Source organism: Pollachius pollachius (assembly GCF_949987615.1).
Source record: "Pollachius pollachius genome assembly, chromosome: 9".
Taxonomy (NCBI): domain Eukaryota; kingdom Metazoa; phylum Chordata; class Actinopteri; order Gadiformes; family Gadidae; genus Pollachius; species Pollachius pollachius.
Genome location: NC_136942.1, coordinates 10,565,387 through 10,589,797, shown reverse-complemented (window position 1 = coordinate 10,589,797; position 24,411 = coordinate 10,565,387). Strand labels below are relative to the sequence as shown.

Sequence of the window (24,411 nt, the reverse complement as noted above, 5' to 3'; positions counted from 1 at the left end):
CTCAGCAGACACACACGCATCATACACACACACACACGCCCATACATACACACACGCACATACACACATTCACACATACACACGCACACACACACACACACACAAACAAGCATCACACGCACTCATACACACACACACGCATCAAACGCACACACACACACACACACACACACACACGCACGCACTCATACACACATGCATCATACACACACAGGCACACTTATACACACACATCATAAACGCACACAAGATTCACACACATCAAACACACACACACAGATGCACAAATGCACACACACACACACACACATGCACGCATCATGCACACATATATTCACACATAATACACACACATATACACACGCAGGCACACATAAGCACTCGACCACACACAAACACATGCACACACAGGCGCACACACAGCCTACAGCCTCAGGGCAGATTTTGTAGTTTTCATATTAGCTCATAACGCTGAACAATGCCCTAGTGTGTGTGTGTATGTGTCCGTGTTCATGTGTCGCTTTGCATTTTGTATATCAAATTGTAGTTATAGTAGTTATTATAATACAATATTATAATAATAAATATATAATGCAATATTAAAATAACTCTATATAGTTATTATTATAATGTAATTTAAAATAATTAAACCAAATTGTGCCTCCAAACCTGAGGACCAGTGGATGATTGTCTTGGTGTGTGTGTGTGTGTGTGTGCATGATGTGTGCATGTGTATATGTGCGTGTGTATGATGTGTGCGTGTTTGTGCTTGGCCAGCAGATGATTGTTTTGGTGTGTGTGTTTGTGTGTGTGTGTGCATGCATGCGTATGTGCATGTATGTTTTTCGTATCTGCGTCTGTATGTGTCTAAAACACCAAAAGCCACTCTGAACAGTGTCGGTGCTCGAGGTTAAGGAAAGGGAACGTCTCACACCGAACCCGCGACGATCACTAGTGTACTCTGTGTAGTGGTTAGCCTCTATAGCGCCTTAGCGCTGTGTGTTAGCTTGGTTGCCGCTCAACAACCACTGCTATCCACACAAACAGTTAGAGACACACACACAGGCAAAAACACACACACAGATGTACACACGCACACACACAAACACACACACACACACAGGCACACACACACAGGCACAGCCCCCCCCCCCCCATTGTACCTAATAGGAAGCTGAGCGCGCGCTGGTAAACATGGGTTTGGTGTAGCACAGCGCGGTCTCTGGGCGCTGCGGGTGAATAATACATCCCTGCTCCTCCTGTTGACGCCATGTGGCAGCTAGCCGCGCGCTAGCAGGATGAAAGCGTGGCGGCGCGCGGCCCCAGCTGAGACCCCCCCCACACCTCCCTCTCTCTCTCTCTCTCTCTCTCTCTCTCTTTCTCTCTCTCTCTCTGTTACTCTGTCTCTCTCTCTCTCTGTTGCTGTCTGTCTCTCTCTCCTCTCTCTCTCTCTCTCTGTGTTGCTCTCTGTCTCTCTCCTCTCGCTCTCTGTGTTGCGCTCTGTCTCTCTCTGTTGCTCTCTGTCTCTGTCTCTCTTTCTCGCTATCCCTCCCTCTCCTTTGTCTCTCTCTTATTCTTGCTCTTTCTCTGACTCGATCTCCGCCAAGAAAGATGGCCGCCAAAATAACAAAATGCAAAAATGCAAAAAATGCGATCACATTTATAGCACTGCTTGCATGCTTGCATTATTTTTTTTGATCCTATTTAGTTTTTTCCCCCTTGCTTCCTTTCAAAAGGAACACAGAACATCACATCATCACCGGTTCCCCACCAGCACAGACCCACAGCCCCCCCCCCCCCCACACACACACACACACACACACACACACACACAGCCTACCCATAGAGGCTGAAACTAGTTAACCCTTCTGTCAGAACAGAGCAGACAACAGAGGCAGATCTCATGCGGGCTGCGCTGCGTATTATATATTGTATGGGTTCTTAAAACACTTGAATAAAGCAAAGAACAATATTGTTGCTCTGTTCAGGGATTCAGGTGGGGGGTGGGTACAAACCGCTAATGCAAACTTGGTTAGCCGCTACGTGCTAACCTTAAGTCAACCAAACTAAATGCCAGTCAAATGACACCTGCGTGGGTGTGTGTTTATGTGTGTGTGTGTGTGTGTGTCAGGGCCAACGCTAGGACAAGGACAGACAGAGGTTGTCATGGCCTTTTAGAGGCGGCCAATCAGTGTCGCTCAGGTGGAATGGGCTGGAAAGAGTGTGTGTGTTGGCCTCAGTGGCGAGGTACATTTTTAAGGTAGCTCCCAAAGGGTGATGCTTCCACCACACAGCACCGCAACCAGATGGTTCTGTGTTGTTAAGTGCTCCTCTCCGCTCCTCTCCTCTCCCCTCGTCTCCTCTCCTCTATCTACTCCTCTCACCCTCCCCTCCCCTCCTCTCCTCTCCTCTATCCACTTCTCTCCTCTCCTCTCCTCTCTTCTCCTTTATCTACTTATCTCCTCTCCCCTCCCTTCCTCTCCTCACCTTTCCTCTCATTTTCTTCTCCTCTCTTATCCACTTAGCTCCTTTCCTCTACTCTACGCTGTGCTCCTCTTCCCTCCTCTCTTCTCCTCATATTCTCTCCTTGCATCTCTATGGTTTCCATCTCCTCTCTCCTCTAGCTTCTCCTCTCCCCTCCTCTCCTCCTCTCCATTCCGCCCCCTCTCTTCCCCTTCGCCTCTCCTCTCCTCCTCCCCTCTCTCCTCCTCTCCTCTTAACTCACCTCTTCCCTACTCTCCTTTCCCATCCTCTCCTCTCCCCTAACAGCTCTCTCCTTCTCCCCTCTCCTCGCCTCCTCTCCTCTCCTCCCTCCCTCTCCTCTCCCCCCCCCTCTCCTCCTCCTCCTCTCTGAAATATCATAATGCTAGAAGGTAAACTGCTGACATTTAATGAGATGGTTGTCATTTATCAGCCTGGGTAAGAACACGCTCTGAGCTGACTTCACAAAGCGCTTCACTGATCATATTTATTACCCTTCGATATCTCGCTCACGAGCTGTCTCTCTTCCTGTGTGTTTCTCTGTGTCTCTCTCTCTGTCTCTCTGTGTCTCTGTGTCTTTACCTCTGTCTCTGTGTCTCTCTGTCTGTCTCATTTATGTGAGTCTCTGTCTCTCTGTCTCTCTCTCTCTCTCTCTCTCTCTCTGTTTCCCTCTCTCTCCTTTATCTCAACAGTATGTGTCCTGTATATCCAAGGAATGCCAACCGGGAGTGGCGTGAGGTGAGTCCAATGGGATGAGGTGTAGGGAGGGAGGGGGAGGGTGGGTAGGAGAGAGAGGGAGGGTGGAGGGAGAGGGCGGAGGGAGGGTGGGAGAGAGAGGGAGGGTGGAGGGAGAGAGAGGTTGGGAGGGAGGGAGAGGGAGGGTGGAGGGAGAGAGAGGGAGGGTGGAGGGAGAGGGGGAAGGGTGGAGGGAGAGGGGGGAGGGAGGGAGGGAGAGGGAGGGTGGAGGGAGGGTGGAGGGAGGGTGGGAGAGAGAGGGAGGGTGGAGAGAGAGAGAGGGAGGGTGGAGGGAGAGAGAGGGAGGGTGGAGGGAGAGGGGGAGGGAGGGTGGGAGAGAGAGGGAGGGTGGAGGGAGAGGGGGGAGGGAGGGAGGGAGGGAAGGTGGGAGAGAGAGGGAGGGTGGAGGGAGAGAGAGGCAGGGTGGAGGGAGAGAGAGGGAGGGTGGAGGGAGAGGGGGGAGGGAGGGAGGGAGGGAGGGAGAGGGGGGAGGGAGGGAGGGAGGGTGGGAGAGAGAGGGAGGGGGAGGAAGGCAGGGTTGTCTGTAATTATGAACTCCATCTGTCTGTAACTGTTGCTGGCATCACAGGATGCCATATTAGACCGGAGATGTTAACGATAATTCACAGGAACTTATGCCTGGCGAGGAAAACATGTGACGTGCAAAAACCACACATTTACATACCGCCGTCCCGGTGAACTGAGGAGCGAGGCGCGGGAGCCAATCAGAGCCGTGTTCACCACGTTAACGCAGAGCTCTGGAGAGGACCACACGTTTCATGGTGTTTAACCGCTGTTCCCTTCGGTAATAAGCAGAGCGGGAAATACCCCTGTATTTCCCGCTCTTTGTTTTAGGCAGAGGAACCTATATGAAGGTCAGGGTGACCGGGTCCACTCTTGGGGACAGTAGCAGAACCAGCCGTTGTAATAATGCATACACACACGCGAGACACTATTACATTTAATTTATATTACAGCGTTTAGCAGACACTTTTATCCAAAGCGACTCACAACGGTTCTTACACACATTCACACAACAACGGCAGTGTCAACCACCGGGGCGACAGCCAGCTCGTCTGGAGCAGTCGGGGTGAGGTGTGCCTCGCTCAGGCACACCTCGACACTCAGCCAGGAGGAGCCGGGGATTGAACTAGCAACCTTCCGGTTACAAGCCAACACACTACCTCCTGAGCTAAGCCGACACCGACAAGTTTCCCCATCTGGAGAGCACACTCGCTGTCGCCGACCTGCTTCTTCTTGTTCTTGTGGTTCTGCAGTATGGCCGCACAGAGGTGATCGACAACACCCTGAACCCCGACTTCGTCCACAAGTTCATCATGGACTACTTTTTTGAGGAGCGGCAGAACCTACGCTTCGACCTGTGAGTCAACACGCACGCACGCACACACGCACGCACGCACGCACGCATGCACACTATGCATGTGTCTGTGTGTGTGTTACTATGGTCACAGTGTTTACACACACACACAGATACACACACCACCCACTGTGCGTGTGTTTGAAGGTGTTCCACCCTCCAGCACCTCTCTCCAGCCTCCATCACCCTGCCCCCCATCCTTCACCTTCCTTTTCATCCATCTCCTCCATCCTCCTCCACCCTCTCCTCCACCCTCCAGAACCCCCAGGAGCTTCCACACCTTGGCCAGGCGCCGCTGTAGACACCACCCCCCACACCCTGAATCTCAGAGCTTCCTCCCAGGAGAGCTAAACATGCCGTCGGAGGCAGAAGAACCGCAGTGTTAGAGGAAACGCCAGCCTGGGTTTAGAGGGGCAGGTGTGAGGGGCGCGGTCCAAACGTTTGTCAGCATTTCAGAGCCTTAAACAGAACGGGTTTCAGCTGAGGTATTCGGGTTTTATTCCCATTTTAAAGAGCCTATGAACCCAACCCCATTTAATGAGAAAGTTTAGGTTTTTGGACACTTATAGATTAACGCTACGGTGTGTGTGGATGGAAGCAGCTCCGACCTAGCAGCTCTCCTGCTATCTCTTTGTTCTAGCTCTGTGTGCTAGGTCTCCTGCTAGCTCTGTGTGCCAGGTCTCCTGCTAGCTCTCCTGCTTGGTCTATGTGCTAGCTCTCCTGCTAGGTCCCCTGCTAGCTTTCCTGCTAGCTCTCTTGCTAGCTATCCTGCTAGCTCTCCTGCTAGCTCTCCTGCTAGATCTGTGTGCTAGGTCTCCTTTTAGCTCTATGTGCTAGCTCTCCAGCTAGCTCTCCTGCTCGGTCTGCGTGCTAGATCTCCTGCTAACTCTGTGTGCTAGCACTCCTGCTAGGTGTGTGTGCTAGCTCTCCAGCTATCTCTCCTGCTAGGTGTTCGTGCTATCTCTCCTGCTCGGTCTGCGTGCTAGATCTCCTGCTAGCTCTGTGTGCTAGCACTCCTGCTTGGTGTGTGTGCTAGCTCTCCTGCTAGCTCTCCTGCTAGGTGTGTGAGCTATCTCTCCTGCTAGCGCTCCTGCTAGCTCTCCTGCTAGGTGTGTCTGCAGGGAGCTTCACAGACGACAAGAGGATGAAGGAGGCTGGAGGCTCTGAGGGGCTCAGCGATGGCTGGATTATATTTAAATGGAAATCAATTGGCCAGGGTCTTGATGAATCCTCTGATTACCTTTAATAGGGGGGAGGAAATGCTTTGCATATATTTGCATTTATTTGTTTAAATATGGAGCGCTATCTAAAGGGGTGGAAATGATTAAAAATCTGCGTGCTTCTTATTAATATTCACATTATGCCAACGTGTAGGATATCAAATGTCACATCCATAAAACATCGCTCCTATTTAAACATGGACTCCATGGGGGGGGGGCGCCCGTGTGTAAGTGCGAACCAATCTGCGCGGTGGTGGAGATGAGATCTCCTCTCAGACGTCTCTGTGACCACGCACCCTCCAAGGTTTGAAACCCTCCGTCTCAAAACCACAAATCATCGGCCCCGCTCAGCCCCAGAGAGCGGTCCCCTTGAAGCCGCCGCAGACACGAGGGGTCAGGGAAGAGAGAGCGTTTATCGCCCGGCGGCGTCGCTCGCTGCCGGCAGACGCCAGCGATCCCCTGGTTCAGAGGGTCAGAGCTGATTGGCCCGGGCGCGGGATAAGTACTCCATCTGAGTACTGCGTAGAGGAGGTCTTTTTATAGGTTTGTGTGAAGAGGTTGGGAGGCGCGGAGCTCAGCCATCGTCTCTCTGCCTGCTCCCGGTCTCTGGGATCGGGTTTGTAATAGGCGGTGGTGAGCCTGTTAGTGATGCTTCACCCTCTCACTGGGTTTATCTACGCTGCTGCTGGTTGTGTTGTGTGGCGGGAGAAGCCTGGACTCTTCAGGGTCCTGAATCCCTTCTCTAGGAAGGGCCCGTGAGAAATACACACAGAGCTGATGTACAGCCGAATCAATCATCGATTAATTAATGTACACGCACCCAAGTACACTCACACACACGCTTGCCTACTCGCTCACTCACACACACACTCCCTCACTCAGTCACTCAGTCACTCATTCACACATATATTTGCCCGCTCACTCATTACTCACGCATACCATCGCTCGCTTGCACGCCCACTCACTCACACACAAACACACACACTCACACTCACACACACACAGAAAAGGTTAGCATTACAAGCTCATCTGTGGTGTGAACTTCTCCCAAGTGTGTGTTTGTCTGCATGGGTGAGCGCGTTCTGCTAACACACCGAGCACAGAGGCTTTACACATTCTCACAACACGCTCACTCTGCCTCTTCCTCCCCGCTCACGCCATTGTTTCTCACCCTATCTGTTGGTCACACTCCCTCTCTTTCTCACTCTCTCTTTCTTTCTCACTCTCACTCTCTCTCTTTCTCACTCTCACTATTTATTTTTCTCTCTCTCTTTCGCTCTCTCTCTCTCTCTCTCTCACTGTCACTCTCACTCTTACTATTTCTTTCTCTTTCTCTTTCTCTTTCGCTCTCTCTCTCTCTGTCTCTCTCTCTGTCTCTGTCTCTGTCTCTCTCTCTCTCTCTGTCTCTCTCTCTCTGTCTCTGTCTCTCTGTCTCTCTCTCTCTCTCTCTGTCTCTCTCTCTCTGTCTCTGTCTCTCTCTCTCTCTCTTTTAAGTGAATGATTCATGGGTATTTTGGTGACATCATGGGCGAGCGGGGGTAGAGCGCATGATGAGGCGCACCTGTGCCGCCCGCCGTCGGCAGGTTGCGTAACGGCAGCGCTGAACCCTGCTACACACACACACACACACACACACACACACACACACACACGCATTGTGTGCAGTAAGATACAGCAGGGAGTTGGGTGGGGGGGGGTGAAGAGGATCATCTCTGTCAAAAACTATAATAGTAGAGTAGACTCAAGCTCTGTTTGCATATGGACTGTAGCATGTAGCTTATGGACTCTAGCTCTGTTTACCATGCTGACGATGGTTCCCCTAGCCTCTACACTGAGTCTGATCAATGAATCAATGCTGCCTAGCCCCTAGATTGAGTCTGCTAAATGACTCTAGATGGAGATGCTGCCTAGCCCCTGACTGCTCCTTCCTTCACGCTGAGTTATTTAGCAGATACTTTTCTCCAAAGTGCCTTACAAGTGAGGCTGAGAACTAACGAGGTAAACAGTCAGCACTGGATGATGAACAAATGTTTGAACGGAGACCCAGGTGTATCTGTGTTCTCTAAAGATTCTCTGCAGATGCTTAGGATCTGCAGAGATCCTCTGATCCTAAGCCTGCTTAGGATCAGAGCACCTTTACAACCAATAGATAGTAAACACTTACCAAATTGAAAGCATTTTTGCATCTTCTGTCAACTAACAAAAGCCTTTGTGTGTGTGTGTGTGTGTGCGTGTGTGTGTGTGCGTGCATCCGTGCGTGCGTGTGTGAGTGCCTGCCTGCGTGTGCACATATTGTTTAGGTGTTATATTAGGAAAATGTTGTGCTAATCTGCCACATAGCTTGTGTGTGTTCGATACAGGTGTTGTAACATCGTCGATGGTGTTGTTAACGAAATGCTTGAAAAGAGACACTGTCAAAACGTGTGTGATCCCAGGTGCGGGTTACCATGACAACCAACTCTTCTTTCATGAAAATGCAGTACATCATTTACATTTGATAATAATGACCCATTTACGAATCAGTACTGCCGGATTGGGACTGATTTCTGTCCCAATCTGGAAATTTGTCCCAATCTGGCAACACTGTTACCAATCCAATCCACTTTGCAGGCTGCTCATCACTCAAAACAACTAAACCGCGTAGAGTATTAAGTAGGAATCGGCCCTGTAGCCGCCCGAGAGAAGAGTGCGGTTTTCCTCCCAGCCTCCCTACTTGTGAATAAGTGCCCTCAAAATTCCCACCTCCTCAATCCTTTGTCGTCACTAATGCAGTAATTTTCTCTTCCTCCGTCTCCGCAGCTACGACTTGGACTGCAAGAGTGAGAAGCTCTCGAAGCACGTAAGTCTCCTCTCTCCTCTCCCTCATTTACACCGACTGATTGTTCATCACTGCTGCATTCAGGGGGAACGCACGGGGGCCAGGGTCCTCTTACCCGCGATACGATTAAGCCTTGATGTTTATATCCACCACTCGCTCTGGGACCCAACGGAGAACGTAGCTCCACCACTTTACCACGACCGGGACTTTCTTGATGGAGGTGGTGGAGGTGTTGGTGGTGCTAGGGTACGTTGGAGAGCAGCCGATGTCAGAACAGGAGTCTTTGATGCCTAATTACCACTGTAATGTTCTGTCTGAGTTCCGTTCCTCACCTTAACCATCTCTCGCCCAACGCTTGAGCTGTTCAAAGTTGAACGAAACAAACACAGAAACATGTGCATCATGCTCATGTAGATTTACGTTTAGGGCATTCAGCATTGACGCTTTTATCCAAAGCGACTTACATAATAAGTTAATAAGTACATTTGTCTGAAGAAAGAGAAACAACAATATATCACTGTTGGTACAGTATGGATGTTCATAGAACAAAGTGCCAAGCACTAATAATCGTTCCCTGTATACAACAAAGGTACACGTACAGCATGCAATAAATGCGTACATTAAGTGCCAGGATGTACAACATACAATAACTGGGTACAGTAAGTGCCAGGACGTATAGCATACATAACTGCGTACATTAAGGACCATGTGAGTGAAGGATGAGATAGGCTTCCTCACATTATTTGCTTGAGAATCTTTTTAGTAGTTTGGGTGTTTTGGGAGCTGTCCGACTCTCGGCTGAAAGGAAATGTCTCACCCTTAGCTGCTCCTTAATGACCTGTCTCTGTACTGTTTAACCCCTACCTGCTCCTTAATGACCTGTCTCTGTACTGTCTAACCCCTACCTGCTCCTTAATGACCTGTCTCTGTACTGTCTAACCCCTACCTGCTCCTTATTGACCTGTCTCTGCACTGTCTAACCCCTACCTGCTCCTTAATGACCTGTCTCTGTACTGTCTAACCCCTACCTGCTCCTTAATGTCCTGTCTCTGTACTGTCTAACCCCTACCTGCTCCTTAATGACCTGTGTCTCTACTGTCTAACCCCTACCTGCTCCTTAATGACCTGTCTCTGTACTGTCTAACCCCTACCTGCTCCTTAATGTCCTGTCTCTGTACTGTCTAACCCCTACCTGCTCCTTAATGACCTGTCTCTGTATTGTCTAACCCCTACCTGCTCCTTAATGACCTGTCTCTGTACTGTCTAACCCCTACCTGCTCCTTATTGACCTGTCTCTGTATTCACTGTCTAACCCCTACCTGCTCCTTAATGACCTGTCTCTGTATTCACTGTCTAACCCCTACCCGCTCCTTAATGACCTGTCTCTGTATTCACTATCTAATCCCTACCTACTCCTTAATGACACTTCTGTGTATTCACAGTCTCGCTGTAGGTGCCTTTGGTTAAACTGATGAATAATAAACATTAGTAACGTATCATCTTAACACATCACTTCATAGTACGTAGCTACTAACAAAAACAAGGTCCTTTATAAGGAGTTGGCAGCCATCTGGACCTCAACGTATTTAGAGGAACAACACATCTGGAAACATGGCCCGAGGAGTCTTTCCTTATGGAATTAAGATGCTAAACAGCGTTTTAAACAATAAGCGTATATTCTTCCACAGCGAGAGGAGTGAGCAGCTGCTGATGTGAACGAGCAGCAATGACTTAAAGGGGACAAGGGAGTTCAATCCAGAGAGGCTGACCTGTCTGACACTCTGCATGTTGTGGTGCTGTGGGGATTCAGAATCAGGAAACCGTTGATCCTTCATCAGTTCGGTGTTAATTGCCCAGCTCAAAATATAAGTACAGTATCAATATAAATAAGGTTGAGCTCAAAGTGAAACACCAAAATGACCGCATGGCAGTGAAAAAAACTAATGGGGGGGTCAAATTAGAAATAATTGCCCCCCCCCCAAAAGAAATGTGTTCAATAAATTAATAAAAAAAATAATTAAAACATGTTTGAAACGCAGGATGCTTCTGAGTAAAAACATCAAAAGTGTAGTAAAAATACAAATGTGCATACACAGATGAATCTGTGTATGAAAGAAGAGTTCACAAGATGAACTCTTCTTGAGATAAGATGAACTCTTCTTGAGATGAACTCAAACATAGCTACCCGCCGTTAGCTGAGCTAGCAGGCTGCTAGCGTAGCGGGCTATGTGCAGCGGCTCCCAGCGCTAGGTAGCTAGCAGCGGTGGAGAGCAGCCAGAGATGCTTTTTGTCACGTCTGAGCTTCGGCTCAGGCCGGGGGGGGGGCTCTGCTCAGCACCGGCAAGAGATCTGCAGAGAGCCTTCTGCCCCCGGACCACACACACACACACACACACACACACACACAGATACACACACACACACTTACACATACACTTATACATACACCCATACACATACACATAACCATACACATAACCACACACACACACACACGGATACACACACATTTACACACACATTTACACACACACACACACACGGATACACACACATTTACACACGCACACACACACACACACACACGGATACACACACATTTACACACACACACGCACACACACACAGATACACACACATTCACACACAGATACATACACAGATACACACAATGCTTTGTCAAGTGCTGCACGCTCACATGGACATAAACACACACTCAGCCACGCGGATATGTCCCCTAGTAGACGGAGTGTAGTGCGGACTTTGAGGGCAGGAACACACAGAGTTTGGCAGCGTTGTGGTCGCTGTTGACTCAGACCTCTGCCCACACACCTCCAGACTGAACACACACAATGTAACACAACACAGACACGCCGTAACACAACACAGAGGCGCTGTAACACAACAAGCACCTACAGACTGAACGCACCCCTGTAACACAACACAGACACTCTGTAACACAGCAAACACCTACAGACTAAACACACACGCATTTAACACAACACACAGACAGACTGTAACACACAACACACACCTCCAGACTAAACACACACACAATGTAACACAACACAGACACGCTGTAACACAACACACATGCTGTAACACAACACACACGCTGGTACACATAACACACACTGATACACACAACACACACGCTGGTACACACAACACACAAACTGTAAACACATATTTATATATATATGTATGTATGTATGTATGTATATATATACATTAACACAGACTTTTTCACCACATCTTTGATAGCCAGACATCACAGATTTCAACTGAACAAAGTTTATTTGAGGTTTAACTTACTTTATTTTTTTTTATTTTTTTGGAGGATTAAATTAGATAAATTTAGATTTCACCATTGTTTTTCAGAGACATATATTATTTTGTGTGTGTGGCTGTTCTAACTACACTCAAGAGTACCCATCTAAACTGATCACATTTCTAATCTAAATTCCCCAAACTCGACCGGTTCTTCTGAGATGGTTTGTTAAGTTGTGATGCTCAACTCAATACCCCCAACGGTCTCCTCTGATAGATGGACGTCCGTCTGGTGAGGTGGAGGCTGCGTCTATCATGAGGGCCTCCTGACAGGCAGCAGAAAGCTTGTGACAGGCGACATACATCAGAGGAATACTGTTCCTCCTCACTGCACTGGGAATGACTAACGACCTCAGCTCAAACCACGCTAACATGCAGCATACCATTCTGGAGCGCAGTGTCAGTTTCAACACCAACAGCTCATTAACAACCTGTGTGTATGTGTGTGTGTGTGTGTGTGTGTGTGTGTGTGTCTGCGTGCGTGTGTGTGTGTGTGTGTGTCTCTGTGCGTGTGTGTGTCTGTGTGTGTAGGACTTCCTGGGCCAGGCGTTCTGTACTCTGGGTGAGGTGGTCGGTTCCCTGGGAAGTCGCCTGGAAAAGCCTTTGATGTAAGTACCTGATTACACACACACAAACACACACACACACACACACACACAAACACAGCGGCGGAGGATGTCAGTTGACTGGTGTTCACCTCTCCGGTCCAGCGGGGGAACGAGAGGTGAACTTCAGAGACTACAGCGGTGGGTGGAGGAACCTCCAACTTAATTAGCTCCAGAATCCTCACATCTCAACGCTCCTGTGGAGCCTTTGTTCCTCTGTTGGCTGCGCGATTCTGCCTTCTTAGGGTGGGCTTAATCCTGTCTCTCTCTCTGTCTCTCTCTGTCTCTTTCTCTCTCTCTCTCTCTCTCTCGCTCTCTCTCTCTCACCCCGTTGATGAGCCTGGTGTTGTTGTCGTTGCTTCTGGTCCTTGGAGGTGTTGGTGATGTTGAAGCATCATTAGCTGCACCTGATTCTTCCTCTCCCTCTTCCTCCCCCTCCTCCTCCTCCCCTCCTCCTCTTCTTCCTCCTGCTCCCGCTCCTCTTCCTCATCCCCTCCTTCTCCTCCTGCTCCTCCTCTTCTTCCTCCTCTTTCTCTTCCCTCTCCTCCTCCTCCTGCTCCTGCTCCTGCTCCTCCTCCAGTGGCAGTAGGAGTGGTGAACCATAGTGATTGGCTCTTTGTTCTTCCTCTCCCTCTGACCCAGAGACAGAGCATGTGAGAGTCGTGATTTGTCCGTCCGTCGATCTTCCGGATCTCTGTTCCTCTGATCCACTTCCCAGGGTCGAGTGTGAAGTGGTTTGGATCGGCGGCTCTTCAGAGAGCTGCATTAGCAATACGGGAGGCCAGGGCACTGGCCGCTGGGACCAGGCCCGGTACACTAGTGGGCAACGTGTGTCAGGTTGGGTGTGTAACGTGTGTGTCAGGATGTGTGTGTAGTGTGTGTGTCAGGGTGGTTGTGTAGCGTGTTTAAGGTGTGTGTCAGGGTGGCTGTGTAGCATGTATGTCAAGATGTGTGTGTAACTTGTGTGTCAGGGTGGGTGTGTAACTTGTGTGCCAGGGTGGGTGTGTAGCATGTGTGTCGGGGCGGGTGTGTAGCATTTGTGTGAGGGCGGGTGTGTAACGTGTGTGTCTGGGTGGGTGTGTTACGTGTGTCAGGGTGTGTGTGTGTAGCTGAAGTGGCCGCGGTGGTCCGGTTAAATCACACACAAGAGAAGTGATGTAAGAACGTGAGTTATGCAATCACCCTGACCCCGAACCCATTCACCATGATCCCTTTGTGTGTGTGTGTGTGTGTGTGTGTCTTTGGCGGTGTAAAGTGTTCCTTAATGTCTATAGTGTGTGTGTGTGTGTGTATGTCTGCCACTGTGTGAACCATTCCTTAGTGTGTGTGTGTGTGTGTGTGTGTGTGTTTGTATGTGTCTTCGAAAGTGTAAAGTGTCTCTTAGTGTCTATAGTGTGTGTGTGTACATGTCGGTTTATACACGTTGATGTGTGTGTGTGTGTGTTTGCGTGCGTTGTGTGTGTTTATGCGTTGGTGTGTGTGCGTGCGTTGGTGTGTGTGTGTGCGTGCGTTGGTGTGTGTTTGTGCGTGCGTTGGTGTTTTGTGCGTGCGTTGGTGTGTGTGTGTGTGTGTGTGTGCGTTGGTGTGTGTTTGTGTGTGTTTGCGTTGGTGTGTGGTGCATCCCCTTGGTCCACTCAATCCTCTCCTATCGATGGCGATCCCCTTCCAGCGGACCTCTGCTCTCGGTCGCTGAGGCATCACCTCTCCCAGCACGGGGAGGAGACGTGATGACCTCATCATCGGTAACGCAATGACCTCATCATCGGTAATGCGATGACCTCATCGTCTTTAATGCGATGACCTCAACGTCGTTAACGGGAGGACCTCGTCTCCGAGCGGTCCGGAGCCGCGGCGTTGAGGAGCGACGAGACGACGCGTGGGGAGCGAGCGGTTACACAACACGCCGTGAAGCTCCTCCTCCTCCACCTCCTCCACCTACTCCACCTCCTCCTCCTGAGACGTGCTCCTCAGGAGGTCCTGGAGCTCGCTTGGGAGAGGGGAGGAGGAGAGGGAGGGGAGGAGAGAGGAGACAGAGGAGGAGGAGGAGAGGGGCGGACAACCCAAACCCTAAAGTTAACCTCCCAGAGGTCAGAGGTCAGACCGGCGGGGATTCGATCTGGTCCTGATTGATGACCTGCCAAAGGTCTGTGTTAATCTTCAACAACGGGACAACTCTGCGTTCTAACAGTTCCTTCAAAGACAACATCAAGAACAACAACTGATAAACACAACCACCCATCCCGCGTTTCCTTGACGACGCAGATCAGATCAATAAGCTCAACGCAACGCGGTGGAATATTCTAATTTCGAGGGACAATAATGTTGCGATGGAACTGCCTCGTCTCCCTCCCCCCCCCACCCCAGGGCACCTCTTATTGGAGGAGAACGCGGTGGTAAGCCGTTCCCGACCGGCGTTAATATACACTAACGGGACACCCCGCTGTGGCTCCTGGGGCGACAGGTCGTTAGTGCGTCGTTAAAAGACGGTGGTCTGTCTCCGGCTCTTCTCCTACCTGCCCTTGTTCGCTTCGTTCTCGTTCGCCCCATCACTCGTTCATCCACCTCTCCTCCTCCTGACTTCCAGAGTGTCTCTCTCTCTCTCTCTCTCTCTCTCTCTCTCTCTCTCTCTCTCTCTCTCTCTCTCTCATTATTCCCCCCCTGACAGAGGGCTCAGCGCTGTGATCTCAGTGTTGATCTGTTAATCTCACTGAGTGCGTCCGGGCGCCTCAGAGCTTCCTGTCATGTCTCAGGTGACAGGCGGCGCTTCCTCTTACACCCCTCTTCTCCTCCCCATTCCTCCCTTTCCTCCTTCTCCTCTCCTCCCATTTCCTCCCTTCCCTCTCCTCTCTCTCCTCTCCTCTCGCTTCTCCCCTCCCCTCTCCTCCTTTTCCTCCCCTCTCCTCCCTCTCTCTCCTCCCCTCTCCTCCCTCTCCTCCCCTCTCGCCCCTCTCATCCCCTCTCCTCCCTCTCCTCCCTCTCCTCCCCTCTCCTCCCCTCTCCTCTGTCTCCTCACCCAAATGAGCATTTCCTCGGCTGGCTCTCCCTCCGCTGCGCCTGGCCTGGGGTCCGGGGCGTACATGGAGGCTATTTATAGCAGGGCAAGCCTCCCTTCCTTCCTCCACTTCTCCCCCCCTCCTTCCTTCCTCCACCCTCCCCCCCCCCCCCCTCCCTCCCTCTCTCCCCCCTCCCTTGGCCCTATTGCCTGGATGTCTTGCTTCACCGACCCAGAATGTAAACAAACATTGCAACTGAAATGTCACTGGTATTCCAGCACTGGGGTACACACACACACACACACAAACACACACACACGCACATGTGTGTATTTATGTGTGTGTTGATCATTTAGACCTTAAGAGTTTCTTTGGCAAAGGCACACGAGAATAGTTTTAATTTCTGCCTGGGATCGTAATCTGCTTTGACAACCCAGGAAAGGTCTGGTGAGTTCACCATGGAGTCATCAGGGACGAGATGCTTTCTCCACATTAGATGTACTTCATGAACCTCTGGAACCACCTCAGACCGGTCGTCAAGGAGCAGAACCAGAACCTTTCAGCTTTGGATCGAGCACTACAGTTAACCTCCTGCTAGAGGGGGGAGGAGAGGAGAGGGAGGAGAGAAGAGGAGAGGGGAGGAGAGGAGAGGGGAGGAGAGGAGTGGAAGAGAAGAGAGTAGAGGAGAGGGGAGGAGAGGAGAGGGGAGGAGAGGAGTGGAAGAGAAGAGAGTAGAGGAGAGGGGAGGAGAGGAGAGCAGAGGAGGGGGGAGGAACTTGAACCCTAAAGTTAACCTCCCGCTGGAGAGGAGAGGGGGGAGAGGAGGGGGGAGGAGAAGAGAGGGAAGGAGAACTTGGACCCTGAAGTTAACCTGACGCTAAACGTTCCGGCCCCCTCATCGATTTCTCCTGGAGACCTTCTGTTCAACAATGGTCGTTTTATTGACTTCCTGTATGTTGTTTTCATTTCCTGTTTCCTTCCAGTGGAATCCCGGGGAAGAAGTGTGGGACGGTGATCGTCCGAGCGGAGGAGCTCACCAACTGTCGGGTAAGAGAGGCCTCCTATTGGTTGTCTCACCATGATGTCATCTAGGGGATGTGTTCCTATTGGTTTTCTCACCATGATGTCATCTAGGGGATGTGTTCCTATTGGTTGTCTCACCATGATGTCATCTAGGGATGTCCTCTCATTGGATCTCTATCCATGACATCATCTCCAGGATGTCCTCCCATTGGATCTCTAATCATGATGGCATCTGTGGAATGTCCTCCCATTGGATGTGTATGACATCATGCTCCTCCCATTCGATGCCTGACCATGACATCATCCGTGGGAGGTCTTCATCGAGGCCTCGTCCATTAGTCTGATCACAGTCGTCCTGGGCGATGTACTGTTGTGGTTGACAGTTCGGATTAGAGTGTGGTTCAGTTGGTTCCCGTGACGATGTGGTCGTCGCCGTGGCAGCCGGGATCCATCAGGATCGGCATCCTTGTCAATCACCGAGGGGAATATGTTACGATGAAATGAAGAGAGAAAACGCCTCCGATCTAAATAACTTATCCACCCAGCGGCCGTAAGACTGATCCGTCGTGACAGACGCACTATCACCCGGTGACGAGCATACATTCCCCCCCGCGGCTAGGGTTCGATTCCCCGTCGGTCAATGTGTATTTTCTCGACTCTTCCATCCGGGATCATTAAAGTAGCATCGTATCTTATCTTATTTATTGATTAATAACAACATTATTACGACATTACTCTGAGAATAGCTCTGTGCTTCATCAGGACTCGTGGGGGAGGAAACTATCACAACAGAGACAAGGAAACAAAGCCGCCGAATACAATTGTCAACATTTTTCATCATTCTTTATCAAGGTCTGGAGATAGGTTAAGGAGACTTTCATTTCAAACAGTGCTGATATAACACACAGAGAGATGGGAACATAAAACACGAGATAACATAAGGGGCATGAATAAATGAACAGCAGGCAACACAGCAGAAAGAAACAAGGATTTCACCTTTAGAGAAGAATGAAAGGGGGGAGCCCAGGGTGAACCTCGTGTGTTCTGCTCCCCACGTCCCGCGAGAGTCAGCGTATCGTGTGTGAACGTTGTGTGTTCTGCTCCCTAGTCCTTAGAGAGTCAGCGTATCGTGTGTGAACGTTGTGTGTTCTGCTCCCTAGTCCTTAGAGAGTCAGTGTATCGTGTGTGAACGTTGTGTGTTCTGCTCCCCAGTCCTAAGAGAGTCAGCGTATCGTGTGTGAACGTTGTGTGTTCTGCTCCCCAGTCCTTAGAGAGTCAGCGTATCGTGTGTGAACGTCATATGTTCTGCTCCTCATGTCCCCAGGAGTCGGTGATGCTGCAGTTCTGCGGGAACAAGCTGGATAAGAAGGACTTCTTCGGCAAGTCGGACCCCTTCCTGGTGTTCTACCGCAGCAACGAGGACGGATCGTAAGTCCACCCTGAGTTTTCTCTCTCTAGAACGCCCCGGAACTGAACCGTAAGACGAGGAAGAAGAAGGCGATGACAGTAATGGCGCCGTTTGTGTTCCTCGAGGCTACTGGGAGATGTGGTGAGACGCAGAGTGAGGCAAAGTGAGGCTTAACGAGGCAGGGCGTGGCAGAGTGAGGCAGGGTGAGGCAAAGGAGCGAGGTAGAGGGAGGCAGGGCGAGGCAGAGGAGCGAGAGTGGCTCTGCGTCAGAGTGAGGCAGAGGAGCAAGGCAGGGGAGTGAGGCAGAGTGAGGCAGAGTGTGACAGAGCGAGGCAGAGGGAGGACGAGCGACGCAGGGCGAGGTAGAGGAGTGAGGCAGAGTGCGGCGGAGGTGTGAGGCCAGGCGGGTCAGAGGGAGGCAGCAGGCCCCAGCGCTCGGTGTACAGTAGGGTTCATGATCAGAGGTTACGTAAGCAGCCAGCCTCCCGCCGTGCTGCGCTGAATAGCGGAGCCACTCTGCTCCGAGCAGCCAGGGGTGATGGAGATCAGACAAGGCTGTGTCCTCTGGACATCGTTAAGGGTTCAAAGTGTTTGTCGGCCGTTCAACCCCCCCCCCCAGATGTGCACTTAAGTCGGGAGGATTTGAACATATGTCACTACTGTCCTCTCTGTGCAGCTGGGGTGGTGTAGGAAAGTTTAGCCTCGGGCTAACGAAGCATTAGCATGGGGTCGTGACATGGAAACAAAACGCTAATTTGTGGAGAACACGGACAAAAGTCAGAGCTTCCTGGCCTTCCGGACACGTTTGACCCACTGGTTAACCACAATACTCCTCACTCCCAGGATGCACTTTGGTATAAAAAAGTTAAACAAATCTTAAAAACTATTACTGCTACTTAACTATTGTGTAATTTTGTGGTGTGTGTGTGTTTTTATGTGTATGTGTGTGTGTGTTTGTGTGTCTGTGTGTGTCTGTGCTTGTGTGTGTGTGTTTGTGTGTGTGTGTGTGTGTGTGTGTGTGTGTGTGTGTGTGTGTGTGTGTGTGTGTGTGTGTCTGTGTGCTCCACAGCTACACCATTTCCCATAAGACGGAGGTGGTGAAAAACACTCTGGACCCCGTGTGGCAGGCCTTCAAGATCCCCGTGAGAGCGCTGTGTAACGGAGACTACGACAGGTATGGGCCGCTGTCTGTTCAGCCACAGATCCCGCACTTTTGTTAAAACGATTGGTCGAAAAAAACCTTAACCAAGATTATGTTAGTCTGATGTCTGATTGGTGAGACTATAACACCACTTACATCATACAGGATTCTGACCTGATAAAGGATTGGTTAATGGTGGAGGGTAACACTCCAGTCAACAATATGCAAGAACTTATTAGAACTATTTAAGAACATATGCTGGTTATAAAATGAGGGGATTAGGTTGTGTAATGTTTCAATGTCAGCCAATGATATGCTTTGTGTTTCAACTTGTTAATAATAAACCCCTTCAGTACCTCCATTACCTCCTAGTGGAAAGCCCTTTGTTTTATTTGTTAACGCATCCATATTTAAGAATATTGCTGTAGGTTGGAGATGCTCAGACCCTTGAATAATGTATTATATCTTATTAACATATTAATTTGTACATATATATTTGGGAATTCATGTTGATAATCTCATATTGTTTAAAAAACTGTACTATACTGTAGTTAATACAAACCCTGGAAATAAAGGTCTAATGTTTACTGTCTAATACTTGGCCTGAATCTCTGCTCTCCTAAAAGCTCAGTCTTAACCAGGGAGCTTTCATCCCATTAAGGTGACATTCAGAGCTCCTCTGTGGGGTACAAAGGCTCTCAGGCTCAAAGCGCTCAATGCTGCTTATTTTAATGGATTTCTACATCCCCCCCTCCTGCTCCTCCTCCACCCTCTTCTCCTCCACCGCCTCCTTACTGCTTCTCATCCCCCTCTTCCCCTTCTCCTCTCCACCTCCCTCTCCTCCCTACTGCTTTAACTCCCTCTCCTCCCCTACCTCCCTCTCCTGACTCCTCCTCCACCTCCTCTTCCCTCTCCTCCATCCTCTTCTCTTCCCTCTCCCCCCTACCCTCCTCTCGACCTCCTCCCTCTCCTCACCACTATCCATCTCCCTTCTCCTCCCTCTCCTCCTTTCTCCACTTCCCTCTCCTCCTCCCCTCCTCCTCCTCCTCCAGGAGCATTAAGGTGGAGGTGTACGACTGGGACCGGGACGGAGGGTGAGGACACACTGACACTCTCGCACTCAAACAACCCCACCTAACCACACCACTGGGTCACGCCCACACTCTTCACTCTCAATGCCATGTACCATGTATTAATACATTATTCTTCTGATAAATCCTACTATACAGTACATTATTTACCAATATTACTCCTTCATTACATTTACATTAAATTCAGGGTTTTATCCAAAGAAACTTACAGTAAGCCTATTTGTCAGAAGAAAGAAAAACAACAATATATCGCTGTGGGTACAGTAAGGATGTTCATAGAACCAAGTGCCAAGCACTAACAATCACTAGGTTAACCCATTCCCCGTATACAACAAAGATAGCTAGGATCAGACGCTACACAATGCAAAGTACTATTTTTAAGTGCAAGACATTCAACATTCATGTGAGCCAACATTAATTTACATGAATGAGCGTGGCTTTATGTGTTAGGCTTCACTCCAGCTCTCTATAGAGGTTTTTTATTGCTCATCTTGCATTTCAGCCCTCAACGCTATCAGTGATGTTGGTCACGTGCTCTCATGTTTTTGTAGCACACCGGTTCCAAGCCTTTTCTAGGGCGATGTTCATGCGAGGCAAATGTATTCACGTGGCGGCCATTCAGAAGGCTCCCACATGGGAAGTGATGGAGATGGAAACCTCGTTTTGCGATAGAGCTGCTCTCGGCATGCAGATGAACACACAGAACCTCTTCTGGGTGTCAGACAGAAGTCCCCTGATATCTGTCTACTGCAATCATCCAGCTGACTGCAGACAGCACACCTGTTCAGGCTGTTTCAGCCTGACCAGGTGTGCTGGTCTGAGGTCAGCCGGCTGATTGCAGTAAACAGATATCGCAAAGTAATTAAGTCTCTCACAATTTGACCGTTTTAAAAAAACGTTAAAAAACACCCCGGAACTACACTTGATAACACCAAAACAAATATGCAAAACAACCCTGATAGAGGACGGATCTAAGTGATGCTGAGTTGCTATGGCAACGTGGGTGTGTGTGAGGAAAGGGATGGAATGTGTGGTCCATGTTATTGCCTTCCTGTTCTTTTCATCCTTAACTGTGGTTTTATAGCCTGTTGTAATTAATCTCGCCACATTTAAAATGCCAAAATTTGAACAGAGGCAAAGATGAAGCAGATTCTGCAGTATCAACACAGCAGGCCCGAAGCGGATCTCTCTAAACACGATAAGGGCTCGCTGGGGCCCATAAACAATCTGAACGGACAAAGCTCACAATCACCGGCTTAGGGCCCTAAATCTGATCAGCGGCGTCCATCTTTGTTACCACGTTGTGTAACACAGAATAATAAATCATTCTGGGCCGTACCATTATTGGAAACTAACGAACGCTGAAGTTTACCCCACAGTGGTTTATCTGCTCGGTTCAGAGTTGCCCGCAGTGAGTAGATGAGCTCTGGTCATCTAGATTCTAGAACGCTGTTGGTTTTATCAAACTGCTCCGTTGTTGCTAACGTTGGATTTGTAGCGCTTGGATTAAGAACTGTTAAAGGGCAGAGGTGTCCCGTTGTGTATGTGGAAACGCACATCCTTGGAACTTTATTGACCAATCAGGATTATTAGGAAGTATTCAACAAAAGTCTGTGGTTTAATCCAAACCAACCAACCAATCTGCAGCCTCCAGTGTGTTGAGGTGTGTCCTCAGCAGGGTTAGCATGTTGGCTATACGCTAACGACTAGCAATCCCGACGTATCGCGGAAACACTTTGTGTGTCCCCAGTATAGTAAGCTTGTTTGCGATGCGCTAACTAAGTCGGTGATACGTCGGAATGGTTAGCCGCGCACGGCTGACCCGCTAACCCCAGGTGTGATCCCCACCTGTGCCCCCCCCCCAGGTCACTCACCTCTCGTCCGTGGAACCATGTGAGCGTCCCGTCCAGTATGTACTCAGGAGTTGCTGGCTCTGGGGTTAACGCAATCATGTCACGGCCGTACGATACAGTAGGGGGGGCCGCGGCTAACTGGGTCAGGACGAGGGCTGCAGGAGGCCAGGGTCATGTGATCTGTATGTGTGTGTGAGTGTGTGACGTGATGTGTGTGTGTGTGTGTGTGTATGTGTGAGACATTATGTGTGTGTGTGGCATTATGTGTGTGTGTGTGTGAGACGTTATGTGTGTGTGTGTGTGTGTGTATGTGTGAGACATTATGTGTGTGTGTGTGTGTGGCATTATGTGTGTGTGTGTGTGAGACGTTATGTGAGAGTGTGACGTTATGTGTGTGTGTGTGTATGTGTGAGACATGTGTGTGTGTGTGTGTGTGAGACGTTATGTGGGTGTGACGTTGTGTGTGTGTGTTCCCTATTCAGTCACGACTTCATCGGTGAGTTCAGCACCAGCTACAGAGAGATGTCCAGAGGCCAGACTCAGTTCCACATCTACGAGGTAGCGCACGCTCACACACAGACAGGCACCACAAGCGTACGCACACATGCACACAGACAAACACACGGGCACTCGTACCTACACAGGCACGCACATATACACAGGCACACACACACACATATACACACGGGCAAGCACACACATATACAAGCACACACACAAACACAAATACCGGTATGCACACAGACACACACAAATACTCACCAACACACACACTCACACAAACATATACAAGGACGCACAGACTCTGTAAACTGCATATGACTACCTGCTACCAAATCATTCATATCTTAGCAAAAGAGGAGAAATCTTATATTATTTCTCCAAGGTTCTCAAAGAGCCACAGGAGCGAGGGGCTTCCGGTTTGAGCATGTAGAAGGAGGACGCAGTTGCTATCAGCTCCGCGTTTTTCATAATAATTACTAAGATAACGCCGAATTTTATTTAAACTTTGGTACAGACTACATTGATAGAGTTAAACGGAACAATATTGCACACCGTTACGATGAGCAAGAGTGGACGGATCGGTAAAACCCAGCAGCGAATGACTGATTCATTCCCGGGACTCGAGGACAAGCAGAAAATGTCGTCGACGGGGCCTACACAGTTAACGGCTGAGATGCTAGTCATTGAGCTCCAGAAATTGAGCGAAAGTCTTAAGGAAGATTTCAACGCTGCCTTGTCGGAAGCCATGGCCCCGATACTCCCAACACTCGAATCTATAACCAACACTGTGGCGACTCACACCGCCACCATATCACAGATCGAGAGCACACTGTCTTCCCACTCAGATGACATCGTTAGCCTGCAGCGAGACGTGGCGACCTTGAAGAACCAGCTAGCCTCCGTGTCGGATGATAACTCGGCGCTACACGCTACAGTGGAGGACTTGATATCGCGCTCCAAGCGTCAGAACCTCAGAGTCGTGGGTATTCCTGAAGATATGGAAGGTGCAAACGCTAGGCAGTTTATGTCTCAGTTATTCAAGGAGGTGGCTGGTGATGTCTTACCTGACTCCGGCCCGGAGCTCGATCGCGCACATCGCAGCCTGAGACCCAGACCCAGCCAGGGCTCTCGGCCCATAATTGTCCGTTTCCATCGCTACGTTGAGAAGGAGCAGGTTTTGAAATGGGCCAAGGAACACCGGGAGATGTCCTACCGAGGGCACAGGATCAAATTCTACGAGGATTTCAGCGCCACTGTTGCTAAGAAGAGAGCCGCTTTCAATAATGTGAAGTCCCAGCTTTACAAAAAAGGAGTGCGATTCGGCATGATTTACCCCGCCCGGCTGAGAGTCACCTTCAACGGTGTGGTCCACTTGTTTGACACTCCCGAGCTGGCTGATCGCTTCTATCAAGAACACATTCATAAGACTTAAGCTGCCGTGTTTCCATTTCGCTACGGGTTGATTTTACTTTTTTTTTTTTGATAACTCCGTTGTTGCCTACGGGTGTGTTTTTGCTAGGCTAGGCTAATTACGTTTAGCCTGCTCACCAAGCCCGTGTTTTTCTGTTTGGACTCATCATTTTTTCCGGGTGAGTGCAGCACTGTCCTCTGCTGGTGATTAGTCACCTGCCAGCATTTGTTCTGTTGGACTGTAGATCGTTGCTAATTTGTCTGTTCTAAAAACAGAATCGTTCTAGTGGTGTTTAATTTAATTTGATATTGTAGGAGGGGATACCACTGCGTGGTCAACTGGTTGTTTAGCAAAGGTTTATCCTGCTACTCACTTTGCTAACCGCATTGTTGAGCTTAAGGTTTTCTTTGTTTTCATTTG

The 24,411-nt window shown here is 49.7% G+C and overlaps 1 protein-coding gene across 1 annotated transcript in view; it reads left to right on the top strand.

Annotated features, from left to right (window-relative positions):
- LOC307080951 (copine-8-like) overlaps window positions 1–24,411 on the top strand; it is a gene marked incomplete at both ends in the record, with an annotated part of 51,368 nt that overhangs the window by 9,921 nt on the left and 17,036 nt on the right. Inside the window, 10 exon segments of the mRNA XM_079743930.1 lie at window positions 3,174–3,194; window positions 3,197–3,219; window positions 4,494–4,597; window positions 8,614–8,653; window positions 12,494–12,570; window positions 16,544–16,607; window positions 17,908–18,011; window positions 19,061–19,165; window positions 20,185–20,226; window positions 22,559–22,634. Coding sequence (XP_079600056.1) covers window positions 3,174–3,194; window positions 3,197–3,219; window positions 4,494–4,597; window positions 8,614–8,653; window positions 12,494–12,570; window positions 16,544–16,607; window positions 17,908–18,011; window positions 19,061–19,165; window positions 20,185–20,226; window positions 22,559–22,634 — 656 coding nt within the window.